The sequence below is a fragment of the Oreochromis niloticus genome, linkage group LG22, assembly GCF_001858045.2.
Source record: "Oreochromis niloticus isolate F11D_XX linkage group LG22, O_niloticus_UMD_NMBU, whole genome shotgun sequence".
Taxonomy (NCBI): domain Eukaryota; kingdom Metazoa; phylum Chordata; class Actinopteri; order Cichliformes; family Cichlidae; genus Oreochromis; species Oreochromis niloticus.
The window spans coordinates 11,456,551-11,479,745 of NC_031985.2; the positions used below are offsets into that span (position 1 = coordinate 11,456,551).

Genomic DNA, 23,195 nt, shown 5'->3' on the forward strand with positions numbered 1-23,195 from the left:
TCTCGCACAGGTAAAACATGCAAACTCCAAACACCACAGCCCCCGACAGACCATGAGGTTCGAACCAGAAACCTTCTGTAGTACTCCAAAACAAAATCCACCAAATTGATGCTTGTTTACGTACTCTTCTTTTCTTGGGTGTTGATGAAATTGGATACATTTTTTTGTCTGAAGTAGTTGGTCCATCACATGACTCCTGTAAATGTGAAATAAGACAAAAAAAAAACTTGATCATAAACGTTAATATTTGGAAATGTTTGGTAATATTTGGCATACCAAACTGTAAATTTGGACATACTTGTGTATTGGTTTGATTGAGTTCTTACTATTACAAAACATTTTTAATTTGTCTTAAAAAGAATTCAAAAAAGTTAAAGCTAAATAAAACACTAAAATTCAGTTTATCATTTTTTATTCTTACTTTATGCTGGTTTAAAGTACATCTTTCTAAAATATACTTTTTTTTAAGTATGTTTGGAAAGAAAGAAAGTTTTGTCTTTCATAATCCCCCTTTTTTAATAAGGGTTGTCCCTTTTGTAGTAAGATAAGAGAACATGGACAGTGGCTGGCTGAATGAGCTTACTTTATTCATGATTACGGGATGTGAGTCAAGATGTTCTTGGGGTTTATGCTCAGTGGAGACTCGTTAGTTACTTGACTGCTTCTAACAGGACTAAGCTAATTAAATCTAATGCTGGAGAATTCCCACAGCTATTCTCATGAAGTTCCTAACATGACTGACAGCTACACTCTAAATTTTTTTTCACTCCTATAGTTTGTTCACTCTGGTCTACGAATCACGTGAGAATGTTTACCCCCCTTAGTGTTCAGATGTGTTTAGGGTGGAAGCAACAAAATAAAGTATGTGAAGATGTTGTTCTTACTTTGTGTAGTAATGGATGACCTGGATAATTTACATTCATTTTAAAGCTGGTTGCTACAGTTTGCTTACTTTGCACATCTAATGGCACCCTGCCACATCCCAGAAAACAAAGCACACCAGGTGCTTTGGTGTGCACCTGGTGCACACCAAAAAGGCATCAATCTCAAACTGGTAGAAGGATCCGAACCAAGGTCGGATCACAATCTCATCATAAAAGAGCCACTCTGGGGTTCTCATTCTGACCACATTTGGACCATTCGTTGGTACTAGCCAGACTGAGAGCACCTCCTCCAAACACTGTTAGTTCTAGATTTTTCTAAGTGTAATGCTATTTTACACTTATAGATGTCCGTTTCTTCTGAATGAGAACAGAGAACTGTTCTGGTGTGTTCAGAGGGAGTGAGTGGAATATATAAAAATCAAAAGAAAGGCTTCTTTAATAATATAAACCTACCTTGGGACGCCACGAGTAATAGGAGCTGCCGTAGTTGTAAGTTATCTCTTTGCCTTGAGGTATTTCTCCCACTGCAAAGAGGCACAAGTGTGGCTTCCCCTCATAAACAATCTTCTTCATTTCACAGTTTGGACTTATGTGATCATCATTCACAAGCCTTCCAAGGGTCTTGTCCTCTTTGGAAGCATCAACGCTGCACATACAAAAGTGACACCTTAATAAAAGAAAGCTGTATATAAACCGTCCAAAACACTTTAAAAATGCAAAACAAACACCTTACCACCACTGTTCTCCATTCCATGTAAACTCATATAAGAAACCATTCAAAGTATCACCGCTTCTCTCCTTAGGCCTCCCGTCTTTGCGAGGAAAGATCTTCCCACGATACTCGACAACAAAGGCAGATGCTTTAATGGTTTTGTTTGTAAAGACACCTTTTCCTAAAAATTAAATTAAGAACATAAAAATTAGGTTCAACAATTTCACTATAAACTGTTAACACTGGAACTGCCATGACTTTCCATGACTGTGGCAATAAATATAGCACTCTGTGCATTCAAATAAGACATCACCCTTTTAAATACATCCAGCAAAAGTAGAATTAAGTCTTTTCAGACCAACTGTGGCTGTGATTATTGACAAGTCCACAACTTCCCAGACATGTTTTTATAAAGGACCATTCACATTTTTACCTCATCATATATAATAATAAAATGTGTTTAAGTATGTCTAATTTTACTTCTGAAGACCAGAAATACACTACCTGAAAGTCTAAGCCTCCCTACAGTTTAATGGGACCACCAGATTCATTCACTGGAGCCACCAAGGTTGAATATTTTTCCTTTAATTTGTCACACATTCGTGTTCCAATATAAAAGACTGATATCACAGTCTTATATATACACCACATACCTTTAAAGGAGTCTATGAACCTTTCTTCCAGAAAGGGTTTGTCTCTGCAAGCCACAATGTGCACCAAAGCATCTTGCTCTGGATTCACTCGCTTGTGTCGGTTTTCCATGACAGCTGGAAAAATCTGCTGAGCACAACAATTATAGCAATGTAAATATTGCAGCAGACAGTTTATTTAAATTCAAGGTTTGAGGCTTGAGGTGTGTTTCCAGTGTGCAAATGCACGCCAAAACACATCTGGGGTGCTTAAGAATAATGTTATGCCCTACCCACTATTAAAGGAAGTCCAGGCCTGCTCTTACTGATAATTGACTAACATAGGAAGGTTGTCAACTAGTCAGTTCACCTTGACCTTTCTGGCTATAAAAGCTGGCCCAGATGAATTGCTTAGTCTCTCTCTCCTCAAGTACACCTGGCATAAATCCAGGTTGCATAAGTATCGCAGATTGTATACTTTCAATACACTCATCCCTTTTATGTACTTGCATACAATATGTTCAACACATGCTGCCAACCTTATTCAGAACAGCTGTAACTTTTTAGTTGCAATAAATGTGTGTGTGTGTTTGGTAGAAAAAAAAATCAAGAAGCTCATATTTCTAATATTTGTTCACTCAAATGTAAATAGTCCAAAAAATTGGGAAAATAAGTTAAACTATCTCATTTTATTTATAAAGTAAAAAAAAATTACAAGAAAAAAATATAATTCCTCAATTAGAAAATATACTACTTTGAACTAATGAATGCACTAAGTTCTAAATGTAATTACTTATAATAATAAGTATTTCCACTTGATTTGTAGTGAAGCAGAATGAGCAAACTGGCACTAGAGTAGATTTTCCACAGACCTCAAACTTGTGCTAAAGTACTTGAGCGGCTCTGCATGTAGAAGTTTGTTCCACTTTCCTCTGTAACTTCTTGGATAAATGTGTCTGTTCTGCTCAGTTGTACCAGGCACTATACAACTGAGCAGAAAACCCATGCATCTGGACAGCTGCAGCTGTATCTGGCTAATGTTTACATTCAGTTAGTTGTACACATACATGCTTTGCTAGCATCCTTGCATTAACTAGCAGGTGAGAAACGAACCAGCAGTGGTTTCTGAGCTGTTTACCCGTTGTTTTAGACCTAGCTAAATGTATTTCAAGAACTACTTCGGTTTCACACCAAACAACAGTTACCTCCGCTTTAGTGTCCACAAGAAAAAACAAGAAGAGCTCCAAGTGTAGCTAGCTAGAAGTAGCCATCTTTCTTGTATGGCTAATGAGAGACCACGTGACGATAAAGGGGCACGATCTGGGAGGAGCGACGGTATCTCTGACCAATCACTGGCGGTAACGTCACCGTTTGACTGCAGCGGCAGCGAATCCGCGGTCGCGACCGTCTCAGCCACCAGGAGCAGCGAAGAACCGTGAAAGTGGAATGAGCAGTTTATGAGGACATGGCGGGGACGAGTACCGTCGGCGTTAAGCGTCCTCATAATCCGAGTAAAACACACCGACTGGAAATCACATTCATCACATTTTCGCCTACTTTTGAGCCGCTTTAACGAGTGAATCAATAAAGTTTCACCTTATTTCAGAGAGCTTTCCTTCCAAGTCTCTCTGCTAGGAGACCATTTATGCATTACTTCTCTTTAGTTTAGTTCACTGGGAGTGACCTGGATAAAAAACGAGGACAGCCTGGAGACAAAAGTTAGAGGCGAAGCTGGCTGTTTGAACATGCGCAGAGGAGGGAAAGAGTTAACTGGATGAAGAATGCTGAACATCGAGGAAAAAACAGGAAGACCACAGAGGAGATTCAAGGATGTAGTGAAGGAGGACATGGAAAGTTATATTGGCACCTTTTAGTGTGATAGAGGAGGATGGAAGGGATAGGATGAGATACTGAAAGATGATCCACTGTGATGACCCCTTAAGGTTTCACCCTGGTTCGATTTAAGCAACAAACCTACCTGGTTAGGTTCACTAAAAGATCATGGTTTGGGTTGAAATCAAATCACATTACAGATTCTGTCGAGACTAAGAGGCAGACCTCTCCCACAGGTGCAATTGTAGAGTCTCAAAAGAAAACAAGTGTTTTGAAGAGTTTTTTTATTCAAAATGAACATATAATAGAAAACACTCAAGAGAACCTTGGCAGCCACACTCTAAGGGGGTTAAAATAATCGAGACATACACAAACGGACAGCTTTATTTGCTTTCATATAATACCAGAGCTCATTATGCAAAAACTCACTGCTTTAAGGTCTGTTTAGTATGAAACAGAATCCCAAAATGAGCTTAAAACTTTAGAGTTGTAGGCTTTTCTCTTTCCTCAGATTACTTGAAAGTCATAATGAGGGATAGCAGCTACATAACATTCAAATCTCTAATTTCTTAAAATGTAATTGAATCACTTCCAAAATCTTTAATCCCTTCAATCAGGCACCAATGATGATTTTTACATTGTTCGAGTAATTTTTTTAAAGATTGATAAGATCCTTTAAAGTATCTGAGGATTATCTGTTAACCACAAAACACAGTGTGAATTGTGTACATTTTCAACGTTTAGCATTACAACTTAAACAGGAATCTGGAAGAAAAATCAATCAAATCATGATTCAGGTAAAATCTCCAGTCAGATGTTAAAACTGTGATTTCTCAAAGTGAGATTTGCACACCTCAAGAATTGTTGCAAAGTACTGACCCAGGAAATATTCTAACTACTGCAAACACAGACGTGTTCATTTTGGCCTCTGAGGTGTGAATGTAGTGAAACTAACAATACGCAGCTTTCTACTCAGGACCTCCATCACTCTGAGATGAAGGGCTAGCTTTAGAAAAACTTGGAAGTCCAGTGTGCACAGGAAGGTCAGGAATCATAACGCATGGAAGGAGATAAAAGTAGTATTTTCCATAAGACACAACCACATAAACACAGGAGGGCAGCTGCGTGCCCTGCTGAGCAGTAAACAGTCTTTAATGCTGAGCTGAGTCCAGCATCTCAGCCTCACCTCTACATAAGCGCCGTGAATCGGAGGTTCTGCCCAAACGTGCGTTTGAAATATGACTCTTTGCAGTTTCACGCTGCAGTTATGAATGTGAATGGGGTTTTTTTCCTGTCCGTTTATGTTCAGCGAACATTTTCGTTAATATCCAAACATTTACATCACTAGCTGCAACTCCGGTAAAAGGTCACTTCACGTTCACTCTGAATCCTCCTCCTCCGGTATAAATGGCGGGTCATCGCTCGTCTGCTGCTTTGTATCGAGATGCAGCTCTCTGACGGTGAGGATGCGGATGAGCATGGCCTCCATGGTGGTGTCATCCAGAGCGGTGGAGGAGAACCACAGCGGGCTGTTGGGGACACAGCAGCGCTCGGGGTGCAGGTAGAACATGTTGGTGCGCTGCTTAACCGACTCCGAGCTGGGCGGAAGACACGGGAACAAACAATTAGATTAACGTCAGAGTAACATGAGCGTCGGCCTGAGGACCATCTCAGTCCAGCCCTGCACATCCTAACAAGAAATAAAACTTTAAAAGAATCAATAAGTGTCAGATTTTATGAGTCTTTACTGACATTTAACACTTAAATCAACCTTTTATTAGTTGTGCAGTAGTGCAGATCAGGCAAGTGGCAAAATGTCAGCTTGTTTAAATCTTATGAGGCTTATGTAATATTTCAAGTATAACTTATTATTACTTTAAATGAAATAAAATTTAAAATTAACATTAAAAAAAGATATTTCAAGTCACGTAATCAGTGTATTTGGCCAACTGGTAAAACATTTTGGCACCGCATCTTTAAAAACTCCCAACAAGCCTTCTTCGTCTAACACAAATTAAACAATATGATGTCACAAGTAAGAAAACTCAGAGGTTAAGCTAAAATTTGAGGACATGAATGAGAAGAAGGTAGTTAAGTGCCGAGTCTAAACTTCTCAGGCAGATCCTTTCAGAGCTTTGGTGCCCTGAAAGTTTAGCAGAGGAATACGTCCAGTCTGAGCACAAAAACATGATGCATTTGTGTTAGTTAACATCCTTCTTACATAAACAAACATAAAACTGGAGCTTCTGTCGCGATGCTGAAAGTGATGTGATCTCTTCTGCTGGTTTTAGATAAAAGTCTCTGCGCTTAACTGAGCCCACTGAGTGAGTTTTTATTTGTACTTTTTTAGACAGTTTTGTGAACTACTCCTGTAATATTAGGTCTCAAAATCTGACAACAAACAATATATGTGCCACAAAAGAAGCGACTGTAGCTCAGGAGCTGCATTCATCCCTTTTTTTAACCAATTAGCTGCTGCAGGCCGAGAGGCCCCTGCAAAGGTCGCCAGTCCGTCACAGGCCTAACACAGATAACTAACCTCACCTACATAATTTAGAAGAAGCAAACAATCATGTTTTTGGACTCTGGAAGGAAACCTACACAGGCACAGAGAGAAAATACAAACTAGACACTGAAAGATTAAATAAATATACCTATTTAAATTACACTGAACATAGCAGTTATGTGGGAAAGGGAATTTATTTCACAAAGTTCATGTGCTGAAAGCTGAAAGCAGACTCCAACCAGCCACAGATCCATCGCGAGTGCGCCTGTGGTTGTACAACACTCACCACTTTGAGAGGTAGAACTCGTAAAGTCTCACGGGACAGCGAAGAGGGTTCTCCGTGTTCTCCATCATCTCCAGGATTTCCTCTTTACTCTCCTCCTCCTTCCTCTTCTTCGCTGGGCCACCCTCTGCATCTGAAGAGGACACATACAGACAGTGCAAGTTTCAGCATAATTTGTACATGAAAACAGTCAGAATCAGTTTGACTGCGAATGTTAGGTGGACTTTTGACTCTTAAATGCAAAATCAATGTTTTCAGCTCTGTGTGTTTAATTCTGGCGTTCTGCATGTTGGTACCTGACTCCGCCTCGGTTCCAGACAGCGGCGGGTAGAAGCGCAGGAATGTGGTCTTGGTGTTGTTTGGATTGGTTTTTGTGCAGCGCATGACATGTGCAAAGGACAGCTGACGGTGCTGCTCCACCTTGGTGAAGCCAAAGTACTTGCAGCAGAAGAAGAGCAGAGTGTTGAGGAGGACGATGGGGGAGTACGCCCCCAGCTGTTTACAGTCCCACAGAAACTCCTCCTCCACACGGGAGTGGATATAACCTGCAGAGGAAAAGTGACCCGCTGTAAATCTGAGCAAACGGACGTTTGTTTGTGTAACACCCACAGAGACAAAGGTGGTGTTGGTAACTAACCGCTGGGTGTGATTGAAGGTTTGAAACCTCGCAGCAAGTTGGTGAACTCAGTGGAGAACTTGTTATAGAAGCGATCCATGAAAATGTTCTCCACACGACCGTTTTGAAACAGATACTGCAGAGAAAGACAAAAAGTTTAGAGAACCAGGAAAGTAAAGGAAGTCTGGACTATGTTAGAAAATGGTTATAAATATGATGACATATCTAAGTGTATCCATATTTACACTTATAATACATGGAGGTCCTAACTGTTAATTTATTAAGTTTCTCTGAGAAAAATGTCTTGCCTGTTGGATGCCGAGGCAGAGGTAAAACATGGTGTCGGGCGAGTACGGCTCTCCGTTTGGTCGTTTCACCTCAGCGATAAAGCAACAGAGGCCGTAGCTGAGCTCAGCGGTGGTGCAGCGAAGAAGATCCTCCTTCAGCTCCAGAGGACGCGCTAACATCAAGATTAAAAGCATTTTTTTTAATTATAAAGTCTCAACAGAGACAGAAAAGGCAGAGAAAGCAGGAAATGCAGTCTGCAGTGCTGCAGTGTTTGAATGCATTTCATATTCAGACTTACAGCCAAAGCGTGGATTCTCCAGGTTGGGCTGAGTTTGCCTCCACTGGATCCATCGCTTCCAGGCATCTACTCCATATTCACTCTTCAGTTTGGGGATTTCTACATCAACGGGCTTTTTGGAAGTACTATTTGCCGAAGACGTTTCAGCAGCTTTAGACTGACGCTGTGGCTTACGACCCTGTGATAACATATAGAGAGGATGCATTATGGATATAATGGGGACATTTTAGACAACACAGACCAAAGTCATTCAAGCCATTCAAGTAACAAGTCTTGCAGCTCTGCAGCCTTCTTCGATTAAACCATGCTGGTTATTTTTAAGCCCCCATCTAAACGAGGGAGACACTTAAAACTTTCATTTAAAAAAAAAAAAAAGAAGAAGGAAAAGGTTGAAAACCTACTATGTTATACTACTGCTACTACTACTATGTTTCCTGTTTTGACACATAATTATGGGTGGAGGGGTCACACAACACCATCTTTTTGTTACATCATCTCCTTCTTTAATGTTTTGTTGCATATAATCCAGCTTTAGATATGTAAGCAGCAGTTACCCTCTTCTCTCTGGCTTTCCTGTGAGCTTGTCGTCGTATTGGAGCAGCAGGCGGGGGGCTTGGGGACTTGTTGCACTGCTCTCTTTGTCGGGCCATCCTTTCCAGAGTTTCTGGCAATGACATGACATCAAACATGAGACTAAACGCACAAAAGCCCAGAGCAGATCTTTGAAGGGGTTAAAGTAAAAATGTCCACATAAATGTATATAAAGTTGGAGATAAACTCCCTGAAGATTCAGCTTTATGGATGTATGCCTATCATCTCACCAACAGTGAAGTCAGCTTCGATGTCCATGGGAGGCGGGCCAGGAGGTGATGCGGGCTCAGGCTCACTGGGCATGCCCACTGATACATCTAAAACTGAGTTGAGCTTCTCGTTGGCGTAGCTTTTACTTGGCGAAAAGGGCCCCGCGTCCGAGGAGGCATCCTCCCAGCTGTTGAGGAAAGTGGCCAGCTCGTCGGTGTCCAAGTCATCACTGTAGTTACTGACATGGTCTGCAAAATAACCATCACAGTGTCTGTTAGTACAGCATGAATACACTGTTAATAACCCCAAAAACCAAAACTATCTGTATGGGGATAAAATGGTGCAACTTTGACAGATAATTCAGATGAACACCGAGGTTATTAAAGTTAATTAATTATGCATTTACAAAACTAACTTATAAATATGACAATTTTTCTTTAGTTTTAGTCAGTATGGTCAAATATGTCAATACAACTTCCCTCGAGAGCCACTGGTGCACAAACTTGATGGCCTAATGCTCTGAGTACGCTCTCCCTTTCATCTTTTCATGGCTTTATTAAATGTTTCGTCTCACCATCTGTGACGGGTGCTTCTTGCTTTTCAGCCGCTTTCTTCACCACTTTTTCCTCTTTGTGCGTCTCTGGTTTGTCGTTGTTCTCGTCGTCTTCGGCCACCATCTCCGCCATGAGGATGAGTTCTGCCTCGTACGGATCGGACGGGATCTTCTGTTTGATCTCCTGGATGGTCTCCACGATGCGCTCAGCACTGTCCATCGTCACAGGAAGAAACATTGGCACAGGAAGCTGAGGTAGAAAGAAAGAAGGAGCTCATGAGTGGGACCTTAGTAAGGGCAAAAACAAAGCTGAAGATTAAAGGCTCCAGAGTGTGTAATGTAATTTATCCATGGCGAGAGCCTATCCCAGCTGCCATAGGGCAAGAGGCAGGGTACACCCCGGACAGGTCACCGATCTGTCACAGGGTTAACTATAATATACTAAATATATTTTATTTTGAAATTTTGTTTATAAGATTCTTTTTTTTCTATCATTTGAACATCCTGTCTGAATCAAAATGCTTTGGGTCACGGGGTCACGCCTATGGGTCATGTGTAAATATATATGCCTGTTCATTGAGCTACATTTTTTATTTATTGCTGTTGTTGTTTTTTTTCTCTAAAGATTATTTCTATTGTTACAGTGCGTGGTTTTGTCACAAGCATGTTTACAATTTCCCAAATAAAATCCACCTTGATCTTAATATTCCTCATTTTTATTATTCTAAATAAACCTTAAAAAGAAAAATGTAAATTGTAAGAAATAAAGTCATGGGAAAAATTTGAACTAATTAGAAATAATATAGTTCCAAGGTGGTTGCAGTGTTAGACATACAGGTAACGGCAGGCCAACAGGCTTGGGAGTGCACTGGCTGTACATGTTCATGGGTACAGGAAGGTACACCGGCACAGGAACAGGCAGGATCACCATTTTTGGGAAGATATCATCTACAGAGAGAAAAAAAACGGAACAGTAGGTGTGATTAGATAAGAACATGGTGCAGAGTTCGCTCCTCCAGTAAATATGTTTAAAGAGGAAACATGCACAATGTGCAAAGACAAACAAATACTTTACATTTAGTCTTGTCTGTAAAATCATGAGTATACATCAGTGCTCTGCACAGAAAGTTCAAACTTCAAAGCAACAGTTAAGCATTTGAATAAGATTCCTCTCCACAAGCATTCACTGTCTTCATAACAACATAAACTCAGCTGATTATGACCCTTACCCTTTAACCTGTGTTTGTGACCTGAGCGTTAAACACTGAAGTGCAGCTAGCAGCAGTAATTCAGGCTTCATCCACACTAATGCGTTTTCGTTTGAAAACGCATCGTTTTCTCTCCGTTTTGGCCTCCCGTCCACACTGAAACAGCGTTTTCTTCAAGGAAAAACGCAGCGCTTTGAAAACGCTCTCGAAAACGCATACATTTCAAAATGGAGCTGTCCCATCGCAGTGTGGATGCTCGAAAGACTTTCTAAAACGATGACGCATTTTAGTCATTGTGACCAATTAAACAAAGATAGCGGAGTGCATTACACAGCAGTTGTTTTGATTGCTCTCAATTTTGACATCCCGGAAAAAGATGAATATCAGTTTGTACATGCTCCAGATAGCTTTTCTTCAAATTCTTTAATCCTCACTCGCTTTTGCGCATGCGCAGGACTGGAACGTAAGCGTTTTCGGTTGTTTCAATGTGGACGCGCAACTCTGTGAAAACGACTGAAAACGCTAGTGTGGACGCGGAGCGTTTCAGCGGTTTTTTTCTGTGTGGGTGTCGTTCGTTATCAGATTGACTTTGCTTTTAAACGTAGGTGGCGCGGATGCTGTTTTCAGACGGAAAACGAAACGCGTTCTTTTTGTTCTATTGCTATCATCGATTGCTTTTGGTTTTACAGGTAGCGGGGTGCTGACAGAGCTCTTGTTTTTTTCTTGCTCAGTGACTTTTTAGTCTTTGTTCTGCACAGCGGTCTACAGAGCAGAGCCTTGTTCTTCAGGATTTTAGTTGGAGGAGGAGGATGAGTCTTTACCGTTTCTGTCTGAATGCTGATCTGAAGGACAGAAAAATGACAATAACATCTGTAAAGTTACTCATCTGTAACACTACATGGGCTACTTCTAGTTAAAGTTGTCTGAACTAAATGTCCCAAAGACTTCCTTTAAAAGCACAAGTGCGCCATTTCACCCAAAAAATATATTTTTCATAAACACAACTTACACTGAAAAAAAAAATTGGAAAAAATACACCTGCATACAAAAAAAAATAAATGAATTAAAAAATGTACTTACATGTCCGGAGGTCTTTGACTGAGAGTTTGATGCTGTGCCTGCAGAAAAAAGGCAAAATATGAAACTCGTGCAGCTCCTGATCATTAAGAGTACAAAATGATTTCTTTTTAATCTCTTGCGTGTGTTTGTTTTTGTTTTGTACTTTGTTGGGCACTTCTATCAGAAGTGTTAGGTTTTCCTTTTGGGGTGCCAGCGAGCGAGATGACGTTGGCGATCACAGGTGTGGCCTCTCCTGTGCTGGCTGAAAGCAAAACAGCGACAAACTTAAAACATCTCAGTAGGAAGTCGCTCCCGGCTCCTTCCTAAATCCTCAGAGAGAGGCATTCTTGGTCTTACTTTGTGACCCAGTTGCAAAACATCTTTTAAGCTTTTCTAGTTTAAGAATTAATTTAAATCAATTAAGGAATAAGGAAATCTCGAGTTGTGCACGATTAGTAAACATTTAGCTTTGTTGCCTTAATAGTTAGTACCAGAAATATTCATATTTTATTAATGAACAACGACAGTTAACAGCTGGTGTCAAACATGCAGTCCAGTGTTGCAGCAGCTCAGTTTTACAGACTTGCATGCAATGCAGATGTTGCCATCAGATGATGAACGAAACAGTCAGTGCCATCCACATCTCTGCCAACTTCACATTGACTCGTTCATGGAGATTATATATTACACTGCAACAACTGTGCATGCGGTGGACTTCAAAGAAGTCTGTGAAGCTGTGTTGTCTCGAGCTGTCTGTGTCCGCAACACAGTCTGAATAAGCCTCGGTGCCTCTTTGATTTGCCACATTAGCATTTCTTGATGGTCTGTCTTTACAGCAGCACAGTGGTTAAGGGTGTGGGGTCACAGTAAGAGCTCTGTGGGTTTAAATCCTGGCTTTCTGTGAGGAATTTATATGTTCACCATGTATCTGTGTGGATTCTCTCCAGGTGCAGGTTCCTTCCCACAGTCCTGAGACCTGCATGTTATGTTACATAGTAATTCTAAATTGGCCTTAGGTGTCAACATGACCACAAATGACTGTACATCTCTCTGCGCTAGCCCTTAACATCAAACTGGCTTATATGTGACCCCCTTCATGTTTTGTAGCCACTCAATCAAAAGAAAGTAATACTTCACTCTACTACAGTTTTAAAGACTGCTAAGGAGAGCTTAGCCAAACTCATCAAACCCAAACTGATTTTATCAAAAGCAGCAGCTTCAAAAGTCATTAATTAAACTTTGAACATGTCTGAATAAGCCTCACCCTATACCAGCTGTCATAGGGTGAGGCAAATTACACCCTAGTCAGCATGCCAGTCCATCACAGGGCTGACTCAGAGTCTTATACTCTTGAAACCAGTTTAGATTTATCCCAACATTTAAGTCAAACAACAGGAGGAAACAGGAGAAAGCCAACAAAGAGACTGGGAGAACGCACAGGTTCCACACATGCCGTTCAAACCAGTGAGGCAACAGTGCTAACCACTACATCATTAAAAAATAAATATATCAGATAAAGTTACAGATTCAAACAGGGATAAAAACAACGCTATGCACCTTTCACGACTTCACCCTGCGTGGCCACTTTCTCACAGCAGAACTGCAGCAGACAGCTGAGGTCGCAGAAGTGTTTGACTTCCCCGAGCATGGGAAGGCTCTGCTTTAGCTTCCCTTTCTGCCCGCAGGTGTCGCACTTTGCAACCTGAGTGGAAAAGCAATGTGTTTACTTGGAGGAGGAGATCATGCTCACAGAGATATCCGCTTTGGTGTAACTATGATTTTAATATCTTTACTGCGGTTTGCTTACGTGGCAGAAGAGCATGGTGTACTTGGACCTGCACTCCTCCGAGCAGAACTCCTCCGTCGAGCCTCCGTACTGTGCCGTCACCAGCTTCTTTGAGACGGAGTGGCAGTAAACACAGGAGTGACAGTGTTTCCCCCAGTTTTTACTCAAGTCGTGTCTGAACAGGAGCTTACAGCCTGGACACACAGAAAGGCCTTAAAATAAATACAGATTTCAGAGCAGAATCAGGTTCTTACAGCTGACGAGTCGATTTCCACGACTCCTTACCGTCGCTGCAGAAGTAACAGTCTTTGTTGTTGACTCTCTTCACGTCTCTGGTGATCTTTTCGATCATACAGTACTCGCACACACTCGTCACGTTGTTGGCTTTCTTAAACTCGTGAGAACAGTCCGCGCTGCACAGAAAAACCATCTTGTCCTGCACGCACACACAGATGGTACAAATCATGAGAAATGTCAGCCTGAACGGACAAGGGCTATTTTCTGTTGTCATTTTCTGTGACAGTCTTGAAAGTGTTAACAAGACTTTACCTGTGAGGACCAAAAGCATTTCAGGCCCTCATACAAACTGCAGTGACTTTCATTTAAAGCCCACAGGAACACTGTAGTGGTATTACTGATCTCTAAATGTAAAACTTTCCACTCATAATTTATTTGTTTCCATTAGAAACTGTAGATTAAAACTGCCTGTTCATTAAATGTCTCCAAATACACACCAACACACAGCAAGTTACCTTAATCTGGATGAGCTCAGGTTTGAAAGTGATGATGCGGGAGCACTGGAAGCAGTTCAGTTTCTGGGACCCTTTCGCCTCCTGTTGCGGTGGCGTTGTACTAACGGGCTGAATTTGGGACGATCCCACGGGCAGCTTCGTAAAAACATTCACCTGCTTCTGCGACTGCTTAAATTTTTCCTAAAGCGCAGAAAAAGAAACAACAGAAGTCTGAAATACCAGCTTTCATTTTTCAAAAATCTTTCTTAGGTTTGTCTTTAAATAACTTTAAATACCTGAAAAGCCATGACACACGGGAGAGTGCAGAAATTCCTGATGGAGGTATCTGACATGGCCAGGTGGTAGGACGGCACACTGTTTTTGCCACAGTTATCACAGTTTATCCGAGCACCTGAAACCAAATTAATCCATCATAAACAATCATTTAACAAAAACAAGTACAAAGTTTAATCTTCAATGTGAAGCTGCTGTCGCGTACCTGAAGAACTAACAGTCTGGACTTTGTACGCCATCACACAGCTGCTGCTGCAGAAAAGATCCACAGAGTCATCACTGTTTTTGCTGTCCACCATTTCTGCCAGAAGGCGGGCGGTGCGACACATTGTGCACGGCTGGGTCATCTTGGTTATCTTGCTTTTCTGTGAATTTATTTTAAAAAAAAAATGAGAGGCATGTTGCAAACAACCTCAACAGTTAGAGTAAGAAGGAGGAGGCGAGAAAGTTAACTGGCTTTGTTTCCCACATGTGCTGACACTCACTGCGGGCATGCAACTTTAAAATAGTGCTAAAAACAATCTCTTCTTTAACTCTTTCCCCCATAGAGATGAAATCTATAGACCCCCTCTGTTCTTTTAATGAACAGTTTGGACACCACCAATAAAGTTTGCAGGTTTTTCAAAGGGTAGCTCTACAGGCAGAGGCCACCCTCTGCCTTCGGAGTTACTCCAACTGGGCTTTCAAGAGTTCAAATGAAGACTAATTCAAAATAAATGTATCTGCAATGAATTCTGCATAAGCGTGTTATCAGACTACAGCATCAAGGTTTCACAGATGACATGTTTAGGGTCAAAACAATAAGAGAAAGCATAGAACCGTTTCCATACCTCTTTGTATTTCCCCAAACAATCCAGGTTGCACACGGTTTTGCTGCCCTCTTCCAGCTTCAGCATGAGTGGTTTGCTGTGGCAGTACGAGCCACAGTTGGCGCAGCCCGCCATCGCAAGGTTATTTACTGTACGGAAGCGGTTAAAGCAGGCGTCACTGCACATCTTGTGGACAGCACCGCTCAGGATCACCTCGTGTTTGCTCTGCAGAGAGACGGGAAAGAGCAGCACAGGTGAAGAGTTTTCACACTATCTGCATAGTTTTATATGGTATAAATACTGCATGAGACAAGGAGGACATTTTAAACACGGTTTGGATAATTCTATATTAAATAACTGAAATAATCATTAGCGACAGTCCTGTTTTGTTCGACTTACGACACAGTATCTGGTGCACATGCTGCAGAGTGACTGTGGTACAGTCTGTAGAGCTTTCACAGCAACAGCAGTTTTCCTGAAGTTGGAGACAGTTTTCTTGTAGTTGAAGGACGTCAGGCAGATCTGGCCACAGAACTCTTTCATGAGTCCTTTGAGATCCGGAGCCAGGATGACGTCTTGAGGCCGAATTATCAACCTAGAGGGACGGGAGGAAAAGAGGCCAAGAAGAAATCCAAATTCAGTCAAACTACAATGCAGTTTACTTTCAGGTATATCACTGGGTGACATTACTTCACCCATCAAACAGTAGTAATAACAGTAGTAAGCCTACTCTAGTCTGCAGAACTCACTTTTGGCAGTTGTGGCAGATTTTAGTGACTCCCTTGACCTGAGACAATGAGAGGCAGGTGGTGGAGCAGAAGAGCGCTGGAGAGCCCTTCCTCTGGAAAGCCGTCTGTCCCTTCATCAGGTTCTTCTTACAGTGAGCGCAGAACATGTGCGAAGACGGCGGGCTGACGATGGGCAGCGTCTGCGTTTCAGAACTCTCAGAATACACGGATCCGATCCTCAGGTCCTCCTTTCAACATGAGAAAAACGTCAGTAACGGTTCAGGAATTCAGGCTTCATTCTCAGAAAACACTGGACCCAGACCAGATCCTGACTGATGATGTTATATATTATTATTATATTATAATAGCAGCAAAAGATTTTCTCTTTGGTGTTCCCCGGGTTTCCCACAGCTGTGGACTTTTCTAGACATCAGCTAAGGAGATCCACGTGACAATGAAAATGTCCAAGCTACTGAGATCTGACACTAAACAGTTTTAAACCTGCAAAGTCCAAATGTGACAACATGTCATGTTCTGCCACCAAACTTATCACTTACACAAGTAATCATATGTTTGCAGCTGGTTTCCTGCTGCTGTTAACTCCATGTAAGAAAGAATAATTCTCTTCCTCCTTCAATTTCCAGATTTCAGGTGTGAAAAGCTTTTAATGCTGCAAAGTAGTGAATTAACCATCTTTTACGGCAATGGTGTAATACTGGTAGAAATATGTTGCTTTAGGAACTACATGAATATTTCAGGAAGTCTAGTTTGAGGTACAGATCTGTGAGTCTGAACCTCTTCCTGCACTCTGGTTTATTACAGGAGTGGGGAACACACTGCAGGTTTTCGATATCACCCTGAATCAAATGATTAGTTCATTACCAGACCTCTGGAGAACTTCAAGACATGTTGAGGAGATAATTTAGCCATTTAAATCAGCTGTGTTGGATCAAGGACACATGTAAAACCTGCAGGACACCGGCCCTTGAGGCCTGGAGTTCCCCACCCCTGGTTTATTAGACTCAATGTCGGTCATGCCAAGTATATAACAGCCGGAATAAAGAACTGATGAAACGAAGAAACCAGTAATTATCCTGAAATATGCAAGTTGATGTGCGAGTCTACCTGATCTTGTCCCAGATTTTTTTTTTTTTCCACTGCAGGGTGTCTGGTCATTTGGACATGCCCAGACCATCTCAAATTCTCAGATTCTGAAAAATTCTCCTCCTTGATTTCATTTCTTTTTCTCTAATATTAGATTTCTAATGACAGAAACAAAGCACATCCATATCGGAGACATCACTGAGTATCGTTAGAAAGCCTTCATAGATGCAGGCCTGTTCGCCCTCTGTCGTTGTCATAACTTACACCTTTTTTTGGGACCACTCCATCATACTCCCAGCTCGTGTCAAGTGTTCTTTTGCAGCCACTTGGGACTCTTTGTTTTACACCTTTGCACTACAGACATCATGTGCCTCTTCCTTTCCAGCCTTTTTGTTCACTACATGGGTTTTGAATATCAAATATTTCATTTCAGTAACTGCTGTTCAATCTCCCAAAGTTTCTGCAACTGTCTCCACACCTGATCGTTGCATGACAGCTCTGCATACGCTTGCCAAATCTAATAGCATAACTCCACAAATCCTTAAGCAGAGTGTGTCTCACCCTTGCAGTATTAGGCTCATCTTTCACACTTGCTGTAGAGGAACTGGACATTAGAGCTTGTTCATATTCCTCATCCACCGGCTCGTCCTTCACAGTGACCAACGGAGGTGAAGGAGACAACTTGACACTTTGGGTTGCAGTGCGCAGCCTCTCCTAGAACAAGGAGTACATGTATATGTTGTTTATTTTGATGGAAAGCTTATGGTGACAGCCTAATCAATAGTTTTCGATGAACTTTCACGCATATTAATAGAGCAGGTACGAAAAGCCTGAAACCCAAATTCCATCTTACTTCTACTTACAACATCTAATCTCGGTATAGAAAGCTTGACGACTTTCATGCCGTTCAACATCATCGCTGGTGATGAGCTGTCTCTTCCTACAAGAACACATGAGCAGCGTGTGAGCAAAAGTGTAAAAGGAAGTGAACACAAAAACATGAAGAACATGAATGAATGCAAACATTCACAACAACTGTCACTGTGTCACAGACAAAACAAAATTCATACTGAACCACGGTCTGAGTGTTAAGATATTTTAAAAAAAGATTGTGTGTTTTTAGTGGCTCTTTAGTGCCATGGTTTAATCATTCATTTAACCAGTCAATGATCCCTCGTTTAACCCTGGGAGGAGACAAAAATACCTCCAAGGTTGCTTCAGGAAGGGAACCTGGTGTGAAACTCCAAATCAAACGTGCTCGTGAATAACAGAGCAGCCAAAAAGCAGCTTTATGTTGAGAGTGAGCCATTAAACTAAAAAATATTCAGTAATGTTAAATTTTATTCAATGTTTTCTTAGTTGCACAGTTACAACCTTTTTAACCAACTAAGACCCAAAATGCTGAGATGCTTGTTTGCCTTTGACCATTTCAGAAGGGACAAATACTTCCTTTATTAGCGCGTTCCCTTTTGGCAGATGACTGCATGTGTAAACATAACAGCAGATCTGTGTTACCTTATTTGATCTATATATCTGCATTTTAATTTCTATCAATAACAAGAAAAAAAAAAGAAAATCGGGTTTGTTCAGCCAAATTTGAAAAGATCTTTGGACTCTAATAAAGCATTTGTATTTCACAAAGGTTCAGTCAGGATAGTCGTTTCATGTGAACCGTACCATTTTAGTCTTGTTATATACAATTTTTTATGTATGTGGACTTCTAGGGGTTTTTTTGTTTATTTATTACAAATTTAATGAAAATATTAATATAAAAGTTTGTTCTGCTGCCAAGATTTTCCACATAATGAGATTATAATTTCATACTATTTGTAGTTTGGCATTGAGATCACCCACCTGTACTTCCTGTGGCCTCAGACGATGGAGACGAGCTGGACTGCATCAAGTCTGAAGTTGTGGGTTTCACATCAGCTTCCTCTGTAACAGAGTTACTGTCCTCCGCCACTGAGGCTGTGTGGGAATTTTAAAACACAGGATTTAGTGGGATGACAAAAACTACGCCTTCCAAATGAGAACACACAGTTCTGCCAACTGTTGGGAGACTTTCTGCCATGCTGTCTTTAAAGGAGGAGTGAAAGCATTTCTACAGCTCAGTGTGCTCTGACGTGGACTCGACAAAGGTTGCAGGGTAACAAAGGTCAAAGAGTCTTTTTAGAGAAGCCTGTCTGCGTTTAAAAGTTACAAAATGTTTGCAGTGGTCACTTTTTAGGAAATACATTTTTGGCCTTTAGCAGATGAAGGAGTGTCAGAGTAGATGTTTTCTCATATTTGCTGATATTAAAAGTTTTATTTATTTAGATAATTTCCTACAAGATCATAAAGATTCTATTTTGCATCTACAAATCTACCAATCAAAGAGCATCTTTATACCTGTATTTGAAGCGTCAGGTGAGCGGCTGCTTTCCATATCCTTCAAGCTGTTCTGTTCCTCCTCTTTCATCTGAGCTTCCTGCTCCACCTGATCCACTGTACCGATGTCCATCATCTCATCGAGTTCATCGCCCGCTGTCAAAACCTTTGGTTTACAGCCGATGGATGACTCCTGCTCTGTGCAGACTTCCTCCTTAGTGTCATTCCTTGTGTCCATGTTTTCATCAGTGTTTTTTATTTCGTTCTCCTCCTCATGATCAGGAGCTGCGTCCATGCATGTATCCTCACTGACATCTGCTACTGCAGGGCTTTCCTCTAGGCTCTCATCTTTCACTGCAAGATCTTCTGCCTTTGACTCAACCCCTTCATCAGATATCACCTCAAGACCCTCGTCAGATTTCACCTCAGGAGCCTCTTTTTGGGGCTCTGTGGTGCTACCTGGCTCACCATGATTAACCGTAACGGTCTCCTCTGTCTCCTCTGCAGAAAAAGCTTGTGATGGAGATGTAGAACCAACAGAGTGGATCACCTCGGTCTCAGTTTCTTTAAGTTCTGCTTCTTCACTTTCCATATCTTTGTCAGCAGCAGCAGCAGCATCATTATCCTCTTCCCTCTCTTTGGAAAGTTCATGGGAAGATTCATGAACGTGTTCCGTTTCTCCAGCGTCCACCGATGTTGCTGCTTCTGAAACGGCCTCCACAGCCTCTCCATCTGTCCCCTCGGTTACCTATGGGGACAACAGAGAGTTTACAGAACGCACAGAACGAAGTCTCTGCTCTGTGTACTAAGCCAATTACTAATGTCCACTATGGACAAAAACAGAACAATTAGTTCTGAATTTTTCTAGATTTGCACTTCTATAAAATATGATATGCAGCAACGACTGCAAATGTGAGAATTCAATTATTTTTATTGTCATTCCAACAGATGTATTTACAGGCAGTAAAAGTAAATTTTGCACTCAGGTTCTGGTTAAAAGCCAACATAAATGAGAAAAGACAAGAGCAAGATATACAGAAACAAAGAATACAAAACAACAGAAGTGTGCGGTGCAAAGACCAGACGAAAGCTGACCAATAAAAACACATTTTAGAAATCAAACATTTATTTATTCACTTCTTGCATAGCTGTGAGTATCTTCTGCCGTGTCCGTTTTAGTGTTTTGAAAAGAGACTCTTCTTTTAAAGGACCCAAACATTTCTGTCACTCCTCATGTATGGTGGGGTTTTAAAATAATAAAACACTACAGATACATTTAAAATCTGTACTTAGCTACGCTAATGCAACTCAGTCAGATATGCTTCTTTTTTTTAGATATTCACTCAAGACCGAACATGACTGTGCCTAAGAGTTTCAAAACCACAGGGCTGTGAAATATGAGCTGCACAAAACCTAAGTACAACAGGAAACACATCCCACCACTCTGTAGCCAAATTTAAACAAGGTGGTTGTTTGTGCAGTTAATAATAAAGCTCTAAAATCAAAACCAAGTACAGAATCGTCTGCCAAACACCAGTTAAAAAAAAAAAAAGACTAAAAAGCTGTCTGTCTTAGACCTAAAATATCCATCTTTGCTGATACTGAATTCTCCTGAAGACTCATAATGCCCATGATGCTTCACTCTTCAAACTAAGCAACAGAGGTGTTTGCAACACAAGCGGAAGAAATGGTCACACCGCAGGGATGTGCATACCACATTGATAAAACCTCATTTTAGGGATATAAAAGCGCTACCATAAGGTGATCTGAAGCACTAAAAACACAATGAACTGCTTTCACGTGCAGCAGGATCAACCTCAGCAGTGTCCGCTTCACTAACTGCATGGTGTAATTAATTAAATAGCCTTTAAAACTATCAGTGGGGCTAGTCAGCGTTCAGGTTTGGTGCAGGTTAAAGACCCGACCGCATTTTGCGAAGCTAAATTCTGCAGCACGGATTTATGCAAAGTTTAGCAGCCTAAGTTTGCAATAGATGTACCTTATCAGTGACCATTTAATAAACACGGGGTGTGTGCTTCACACACACACACACACACACATATACATATACATATATATACACACACACTCAGTATAGATTCAATGCAAAGGTTTAATTTCTGTTTAAGGCGTGCAGCAACACCATAACAAGTTAGCTTACTACAGCGTGGCTGCTGCACAGAGGTTTGACAAATGGCTGTGATATTCAGTTAGACTGTAGGTAATGGGTGTTATTGCCTCTGTACAAGTCACTTCCTTGGAGTTAGCCATGTTTTTTGATATATTAATTAGCAGACCTGTAAATAGAGAACTACTAGCTCAGCCTTTGCTAAGCTAACGCTAGCCTGCTTAAAGATCCATGCAGCTAGGACTGCGGTTAGTCGTAGCTGCACGTGTGCGTGTTTCACCACGCAATAAATAACATCTGCAAATATTAAATACCCGCTCTGTTTATAATTCTTTTGGATGCAGATATATGATTTTGAAAAGTGTAGTTCACCGCCGTAACAACGTGCACAGAATTACCGCGCCGACCTGCACAGGAGTCACTTGATTGGTGGTCAGATGTTCGCATCCGTCGCTAGTTTCCGTATCAGCCATGGTGGTCCCAAATCACCAATTCTTTGAGTTTATCAATAAAATGCGACTAAGCAATGGTAAACAAACTAAAAAAACAAAAACACCTCAAAATGCATCCCCTTGCTACCAGTCCCTGTTCTTCTTCGGTCAAGCTCTACGCCATGTTTTAGATTGCTTTTCCGCCTCCTAGTGGCAAGGAAAATACTACAATGGTGCGAGCCAAAATAATATGTATCTCACTCAAATAGAACAGCTGCTGTTTGTATTTGTTAGTATTATAATAATAAACTTTATTTTGTACAGTTTTTCAAATGTTACACATTTAAAACGTCTTCACAGGAATAACCAAATAAACACCAAATAACATAAACGAGGCCAATGAAAGGTAAAACATTACAGTAAGTGAGAAATTTCTGAAGTAAACAACAGTTCAGGAAATTGGTTTTAACTAAGCGCCAATCTTGTACGCCAGTAAAAGTCATTTTATCAATACACAACATAGTTTACATTGTTATCAGCAAATTTCTGCCTTTAACAGAAACAGGGCGGTAATTACACTTTGTGCCTTCATATGAATAATGTAAAAACACACAAATTTGCATACACAAAACAATATACATGTTGGACTGCTAAAAAGAGCACAAAGGTTTTTATTTTTAAAGTTATACAGTCTGTTTTATAGTTTTGAAAGAAAGAATCTATTATTGTATCAGCATAATCAAGATTATATGCTATAAAACCATCAATATATACCAGCATAACTACATTTTGTTTTCTGTTAGTGGCTCATTAATCTGCAAAACCTTACTTTTTCATGCATGTTTTTTTTCTATGCTATCTTTGGAAAGAAGAAGAAATGAAGAGTGTAAAAAATGTAAACATGACCAAACCTATGCCGACATCAAATCATAGAAACCTAGTTTACCTACAAACTTCGTCATGCTCAGTCATGTCCAACACTGATGTACAGTTCAGTCTGAAGGTGTCGGAGGTCAGACCTCTCTGTCCAGTTCTTCCACATAACAAAGGGAAAAACTGGGCCTCTTCATAGGTTATTACTATGTTGAAACCTGGACAATCTATAGATCATCCACATAAGGTAATCTGAACTAAATCAGCCACAGAC

The 23,195-nt window shown here is 40.8% G+C and overlaps 2 protein-coding genes across 6 annotated transcripts in view; both read right to left on the reverse strand.

The window, feature by feature from the left end:
- The window catches only part of LOC106096998 (uncharacterized), a 34,228-nt gene extending 30,294 nt beyond the window's left edge, over window positions 1-3,934 (reverse strand). For 2 of the 5 annotated variants that reach the window (XM_019350530.2, XM_019350527.2), the window contains exons 1-5: window positions 3,431-3,554; window positions 2,250-2,376; window positions 1,618-1,777; window positions 1,338-1,530; window positions 125-196 (exon numbers count right to left, since the gene is read on the reverse strand). In XM_019350530.2, the coding sequence (XP_019206075.1) occupies window positions 125-196; window positions 1,338-1,530; window positions 1,618-1,777; window positions 2,250-2,358 (534 nt within the window). In that variant the 5' untranslated portion in view covers window positions 2,359-2,376; window positions 3,431-3,554. Of the gene's footprint in view, window positions 1-124; window positions 197-1,337; window positions 1,531-1,617; window positions 1,778-2,249; window positions 2,377-3,430; window positions 3,556-3,821 lie in introns of those variants that run through there. The other 3 variants (XM_019350529.2, XM_019350531.2, XM_019350528.2) reach the window with 3 other exon arrangements.
- Window positions 3,935-4,325: 391 nt separating this feature from the next.
- On the reverse strand, window positions 4,326-22,250 carry LOC100697737 (zinc finger MYM-type protein 4). Its single transcript, XM_025902554.1, has 27 exons — window positions 22,025-22,250; window positions 19,511-20,237; window positions 18,977-19,090; window positions 17,986-18,062; window positions 17,684-17,836; window positions 16,040-16,266; window positions 15,690-15,885; window positions 15,312-15,515; window positions 14,687-14,846; window positions 14,484-14,599; window positions 14,209-14,388; window positions 13,742-13,892; window positions 13,478-13,650; window positions 13,228-13,372; window positions 11,834-11,932; window positions 11,692-11,729; window positions 11,299-11,453; window positions 10,239-10,506; window positions 9,425-9,653; window positions 8,871-9,098; window positions 8,604-8,713; window positions 8,050-8,227; window positions 7,772-7,923; window positions 7,485-7,599; window positions 7,144-7,392; window positions 6,851-6,980; window positions 4,326-5,656 (listed from the first exon to the last, which is right to left on the reverse strand). Exons 1-27 carry the CDS (start codon window positions 22,088-22,090, stop codon window positions 5,437-5,439), a joined length of 4,860 nt encoding a protein of 1,619 aa, XP_025758339.1. The 5' UTR covers window positions 22,091-22,250; the 3' UTR covers window positions 4,326-5,436.
- Window positions 22,251-23,195: the final 945 nt, after the last annotated feature.

What these genes read in the sequence shown, in the direction of transcription:
- LOC100697737 (XM_025902554.1), bottom strand. Translation starts at nt 22,090, where the DNA reads ATGGCTGATACGGAAACTAGCGACGGATGCGAACATCTGACCACCAAT. An exon ending in TGAGGCCACAGGAAGTACAG is followed by an intron (nt 18,063 to 18,976) that starts GTGGGTGATCTC and finishes GTGTTCTTGTAG; the next exon opens with GAAGAGACAGCTCATCACCA. An exon ending in CTGTCAGCACCCCGCTACCT is followed by an intron (nt 10,507 to 11,298) that starts GTAAAACCAAAA and finishes GCACTGATGTAT; the next exon opens with ACTCATGATTTTACAGACAA.